The sequence below is a fragment of the Telopea speciosissima genome, chromosome 3 (genome assembly GCF_018873765.1).
Source record: "Telopea speciosissima isolate NSW1024214 ecotype Mountain lineage chromosome 3, Tspe_v1, whole genome shotgun sequence".
In the NCBI taxonomy this organism is placed as follows: Eukaryota; Viridiplantae; Streptophyta; class Magnoliopsida; order Proteales; family Proteaceae; genus Telopea; species Telopea speciosissima.
In genome coordinates this window covers 67,686,023-67,692,434 of record NC_057918.1, presented here as the reverse complement: position 1 = coordinate 67,692,434, position 6,412 = coordinate 67,686,023, and the positions used below count along the sequence as shown (strand labels likewise).

General features: G+C 35.0%; 2 protein-coding genes across 2 annotated transcripts; both read right to left on the bottom strand.

Moving 5' to 3' along the window:
• Window positions 1-1,173: 1,173 nt before the first annotated feature.
• Window positions 1,174-4,523, bottom strand: LOC122655454 (MDIS1-interacting receptor like kinase 2-like). The gene is made up of 2 exons (XM_043849650.1): window positions 3,440-4,523; window positions 1,174-1,592 (listed from the first exon to the last, which is right to left on the bottom strand). The coding sequence occupies exons 1-2, from the start codon at window positions 4,521-4,523 to the stop codon at window positions 1,255-1,257; spliced, it is 1,422 nt and encodes a 473-aa protein (XP_043705585.1). The 3' UTR covers window positions 1,174-1,254.
• A 216-nt stretch (window positions 4,524-4,739) lies between these two features.
• On the bottom strand, window positions 4,740-5,483 carry LOC122655452 (MDIS1-interacting receptor like kinase 2-like). The gene has a single exon (XM_043849649.1). It carries the CDS (start codon window positions 5,481-5,483, stop codon window positions 4,740-4,742), a length of 744 nt encoding a protein of 247 aa, XP_043705584.1.
• Window positions 5,484-6,412: the final 929 nt, after the last annotated feature.

Below are 6,412 nucleotides of genomic sequence, written 5' to 3'. Positions count from 1 at the left end.
CATTCCAACTGAGATCTAGACGAACTAGAAATTGGAAAGAGGATAAATTCAATTTGTCGAGCTTAGCAAATGTGTTAGGTCTAACACTGTTACTCTTCCCGGTGTGTTGCAAGTTATCCCCTTCCACTCACATTGGCTTCTATCATTTCCATTCCAGGATTCAGGAAAGTAGTCACCACTAACCTTCCAGATGAATAGAGCCTTCACTTCTTCTTCTGGTGATGATGATGATGATGATGATGATGATGATGATGATTCAGATGCTATTGTTGTTGCAGGGTTTACATTAATGGTGAAGAAAGACACCCAGACAACAACTATTTTCAATACAAATGTAATGAAGGACGACGACATGGGATCGGAGAAGAGAAGAATTGGATTATGATTATTTGGCTTCTAAATAAATTCTATCCTTAATTAATTCCCTTCCATTGCTGCTATAAATAAATAAATAATATCAAAAAGTTTTAATTGGATTCTGATTATTTGTCAAGTGTCACCTTTTATTACGAAATGAAGAAAGCTATAAAGTTTTCACGTGCCAGATGGAGCCTACACGGAACTGCTGTTTTAACATCAAGCATTTTAACAGCAGAGAGGTATAGAGATTTTTAGAGGTATTATAAGTATTTTATTAGTTAATTTAATGTTTGATTAACCCGAACCCGATAATAGATCTGCATGCCTTTATATAATTGTAATGTGGGAATTCCTTTACCAAAAATGTGGGAATTCTAATACATGGAATGGAACAGAAATTGTGGATAGATTGATCCCAATGTCCTATACTCACATGTACAGTTCAGCCAAATCCAAGCAAAACCAATATGATGGTAAAACTTACATTTATTGAAGTTTTGATCCAAGGTAATGGTTATAATTAGAAAAATATTATGTGCTGAGGGGCATGAGGCAATTGCATAGAGCTTAAGGGACAGACTAAGAATATTTCTGTACGTCTAGAATTTGTTTAATCAAATATTTCGGATTCAAGAATGATCTTGTTTGTTGGCAAGGGATAAAATAACTATTTGTTAACCAGATTTTATGATAACATAATATTTATAGTAAACCATAATCCATTCTAAAGTACAAGTTCCATGCATTTTTTTTTAAAAAAATTCTAGAAACAACGTGCTTAAAAGTTCAATTTAAGATAGAAACAACAATACTTTAAATACATCATGAAAACACCTTAGCAATCTACCATCCACTTCCAAGAAACTTTTTGGATTTGATTTTATTTCGAGATGCCTAATTGCCACAATGAATTTGTGCAAAAGGGATGCCATCAGGGTTCATAGGACTTCCTAGTTCCTGAGATACGTATTGCATAGTTGGACGAGATTTTGAATTGGTGTGCAAGCATGCAATTCCAAGCATCATTGAGAAAGTCAGATCTTGTGCTACCAATTGTGTTAGTGGTGGAAGACGCGAGTCTAACACTTCCTTTAGTATAATGTCTTTTGCATTTGGAAAGGATAATGAAGAGATGAGTTCGCCTGGATGCTTTCCCATAATTATCTCTATTGCCAATACCCCAAAGCTATAAACATCGCATTTTTCTGTCACAACCATTGTATAAGCAAGCTCTGAAAGTTGGGGGGGGAGGGGAGGCGAAAAGTAAGAAAAAAAAAAAGAATTTAGAATCTTCATATAATCTTATAACAACATTCAGATTACTAATTCAAGAAATAGGTAATATATGACAACAATAGCAAGTTTTTTTAGTAGAGAAATGAAAATTCTAACATGAAAGGAGACTAGAGCCAACATCAATCAACTAGAGGGATAAGAAATTCAAGAGGGGGGAAGGGGGAGCAATTTCTTGGTAATCTTGTTTGGTTGTTTGTAGATTTCTTTTTGTTTTGGATAAATTACATGTCACCCCCTGATTTTCAAACGAAACTCAGATCAACCCTAGTTTTTTGAAGAAACTCAAATCACCTCCTAGTTTAGACCTCAATATGACAAATTAGTCCCTACTGTTAGTTTTTTTATGCAATTAAGTGATGATGTCAACCAGTTACATAAATTTAAATCCCTAAACTACTCTTGACCAATATTGAAGATGAAGGGTAGTATTGTAAATTTAATTCTAATGTTTTAGTACCAGGGTAAAATAGTCCTTTCACACCAAATAACTAACAGCAGACTAACACCATTACTGTAGAAGGGGTGATTTGAGTTTTTTTCAAAAATCAGGGGGTGATCTGAGTTTCGTTTAAAAACGAGGGGGATGAAGTGTAACTTAGCCTTTTGTTTTTATTTTTATTTTCTGTTGTATTTCTTTATATGGGGCGGGGAAGGTTGATTAACCTGTTTATTACTAAAGACTTACACTATTACAAGGGTTTCCACTGTTCAAATCTTTTTGTAAAAAGTATAGTGTTAATTTCTAAAGGGATCACTTCTTCTATTTGTTGGTGACTTGTGAACCATCCTATCTACCAAGACTGCTATGTTATTGGAATGTAAATGAGGCTGGAATGAGAATTTACCAAGGTAGAGCAGCCAGTATGTGCTTGAGCACATCATAAGATATTGAATTTAAGGCTTGGGGTAAGTGGGTAACCTTTGAAAATCATAAAACTAATTTAATCTCTTTTGCTCCTCTAAGTTTACCTGGCGAAGAGGATTTGTTTTGGTTTTTCTATGGATTTTTTGTTTTGGGGACTTCTGATCTTGTAATTATTCCTATATTTTAATACACACTTCGTTGATCTTTAGTTAAAAAAAAAAAAATTACTTGAAGATAAGTGGATATTTGGGCTGGGAAGTTGAATTATTTCAGATGGGCCTAAGCTTGAATTTGAGTTGAGACCATGATATGCTCTAGTGGTCTAAAACCCGGCCCAACTCTCGTCCCGAAAATCTCGGTAGGGGTCAGGTTACCAATCGAACCATGACATTATAAATAATTTACTTAAAAATAAAAATACTAGAAAAGTAATGAAAATCAGGTAGATAAAATAAAATAAAAAAAACAGATGAAACTCCGGGATATTCTTTCAGATTTTGAGGCACACGGCCGTAACGCCTATTGGGCTGCGGAACTCTAGAGAAAAAAACAAAACTGGGATTTATCGAATTAATTTGGCGCATTAAGCGCGGATAAGGAGCATTTTTCAACCTAACGATACATCCAATACCCAAAAGAAGACTTTTCTCTCATTACATTACTACTATCGGCCTGTATATGTTATAAAGTTTAAAGCCATTGTGGACACTTAAACCTGACTGAAATGATTCCTAAAGCCCAACAAGATTTCTTGGCCCATAACTCTATGAAACTAAAGTTAGGTTGTAGTTATTAAACAATTAATTCATCTGGTAAATAATTGAATTTTTTGGGGGTAAAAACGATTGAATGGTTCAAATTTTATCAATATTCTTAGAGTAATAAGCATGGATAAAGGAAGAATATATGGTACCTTACCTGGAGCAATATATCCATATGTGCCTGCAAGTATAGTATGGTTGGATGAATCAGGATTTTGAAATCTAGAAGTTCCAAAGTCAGTGACATGAGGCTCGAGATCTGCATCCAACAGGACATTGTTGTTCGATATGTCCCGATGAATTAATGGTGGTGTGCAATCATGATGCATGTAAGACAAAGCATGAGCGACCCCTTTGATGACATTTATACGTTTCTTCCAATCCAATTCCACGGCTTCTGCTTCATTTCCAAGAACATAAGCTAAGCTTCCCCTTTCTATGTATTCGTAAACTAAGAAATTACACCTTGGATGGGAGCAAAACCCATACAGTTTCACAATGTTCCGATGCCTTATTCTTGTTAATACATGTATCTCATTGGTGAAGCTTTTCTCAAAGACTTTCTCTTCAGCTTCTAGTCGATGAAGCTTTTTCACAGCTACTACTTTCCCTGTAGGTAGCTTTGCTATGTAAACACTCCCATAGCCTCCGGTGCCAATGCAATATCTAATGTCAAATTCTTCCGTAGCTTCCATGATATCATTATATGCAATTGTCCCGTTGTAGTTCCATATGGAAAATATATCTCCATTTTGTTGGGCTCTTGTTGTCTCAATGATGGAATTAATTAACTTTTGTCTAAAGAGGAACCGGACAGTAACAATTACAAATGCAACAAGTATGATGATGCCAGAAAGAGATATAATAATGAGAATCTTAAGCCTTTTCTTGCTACCTCTGCATGGGAGGTTCCAATAATGACTACACAAACCTTCATTATTATTCCATGAATCTGGTCGAGTTTTCAAAGCTATTTCATCCGGAATAAGACCCTCCAACTCATTGTAGCGCAAATCCAAATCCATGAAGGTTAAATTGAGTTTACTCATTTGTGTAGGTATTGGACCATTTAGCTTCTTGTGCGAAAGATCAAGTACCGTTAGCTGACCCAAATCTCCAATTTCCGTAGGGATTGAACTAGTAAACTTATTGTGACTTAGATCTAACTCATTTAGATTTCTCAAATTCCCAATCTGTGTAGGTATTGGTCCAGAAAACATGTTACTTCCCAGTTGCAACATTTTTAGATTTTCCAGATTCAATATCTATGTAGGTATTGAACTAGAAAGCTTGTTACCTCTTAAGTCCAGTTCATTGAGATTTTTAAGCTTTCCTATCTCTGGAGGAATTGAGCCACATTGATCATATTGCTAAAGAGGTACAACCAATTGAGACTTTTGAGGTTTTCTATCTCTGGAGGTATCGGGCCATTGATACTATTTTGAGAGAGGTCCAACTTATTGAGATTTTTGAGGTTTCCCTATCTCTGGAGGTATTGAGCCATTGATCCTATTGTGAGAGAGGTCCAATTGATTGAGATTTTTGAGGTTTCCTATTTCTGGAGGTATTGAGCCATTGATCATATTGTGAGAGAGGTCCAACTGATTGAGATATTTTAGGTTTACTATCTCTTGAGGTATTGAGCCAGTGAGGTTATTGTGAAAGAAGTCCAATTGATTGAGATTTTTGAGGTTTTCTATCTCTCGAGGTATTGAGCCATTGATCATATTGTGAAAGAGGTCCAAGTGATTGAGATTTTTGAGGTTTCCTATCTCTCGAGGTATTGATCCAGTGATTCTATTGTAAGATAAGTAGAGATGGGTAAGTTTGGAAAGCATACCGATGTTGTCTGGTATGGTTCCCCAAATTCCATAGTAGTCTCCATCATTCCAACTGAGATCAAGACGAACTAGAAATTGGAAAGAGGAGAAATTCAATCTGTTGAGCTCAGCATATATGACGGAATGTGACAAATCTAACATTGTTAGTCTTCCCGCTGTGTTGCAAGTTATCCCCTTCCACTTACTAGGGCTTGTATCATTTGCATTCCAAGATTCAGGAAAGTAGAGACCACTAGCCTTCCAGTCGAGAAGAGCCTTGGCTTCTTCTGTTAATGTAATAGCAGGGCTTACATTAATGGTGATCAAAGAAACCCAGACAACAACTATTTTCAATACAAATGTAATGAAGGACGACGCCATGGGATTGGAGAAGAGAAGAATTGGATTCTGATTATTTGGCTGGTTTCTAAATAAATTCTATGCTTAATTCCATTCCTTTCCATTGCTCATCTTATAAATAAATAAATAATATCAAAAAGCTTTAATTGGATTCTGATTATTTGTCAAATCAACATCGTGCATGTGTCACCTTTGATTACGAAATGAAGAAAGAAAGCTAAAAACTTTCCACCGACCGATGGAGCCCACACGGAACTACTGTCTTGATAATTGATAGAGATTTTTGTTGGTTTGATGATTTTCCTTAATTTCCTGACCACGCGTTTGATCGATCTATTAATTACTTCTTATCCAAAAAAAAATATCCTCGATCAAAACGGTCGAGTTCGATCCGAATTTATAATTTCAAGAATTTTTTTAAACCATTTTTATTTTATGAAAGGGTAATCACACAAGTTATTCATCAATCTCAAAAGGTTAATTAACTTTTAAGGTCATGAAATGACGGATATACACAATACACACCACACCCACGCACCCGTTGTGAGACTAAACCGCGTTCTCAAAGCTCAATCACTCTTTGAGTTAAAGTCATCAAAATCTCTTACCCTTCCTACAAGGCAAGTTGAGATAAGACTTCATAATCAACAAGGTCTTTCCACATATATTTTTTATTTTTCTATTCAATCATTTTGTGTAGAAACTTTGAACTTAAGCAAATCGGAAATCATAAATAATCGTCTTAATTTTGATATTGAATATTGTAAAAAAAGTGGTTGATTCGATTTGGTTTTAAATAGGTAAACCATTAATTTCGAACCGATTATGTTACAATAGTACATTACAATTATATTTTTAATGATTAGAAACTTACGTTTATTGATGAAAAAATTTAGGATACATTACACGTTACCCCCTGATTTTAAAACAAAACTAAAGGTAAAACATTA

Coding starts and splice junctions, on each gene's coding strand:
- LOC122655454 (XM_043849650.1), bottom strand. CDS start 4,523: ATGTTGCAACTGGGAAGTAACATGTTTTCTGGACCAATACCTACACAG. Junction 1,593..3,439: donor ATATGGATATATTGCTCCAG/GTAAGGTACCAT, acceptor CCCAACTTTCAG/AGCTTGCTTATACAATGGTT.
- LOC122655452 (XM_043849649.1), bottom strand. CDS start 5,483: ATGGCGTCGTCCTTCATTACATTTGTATTGAAAATAGTTGTTGTCTGG.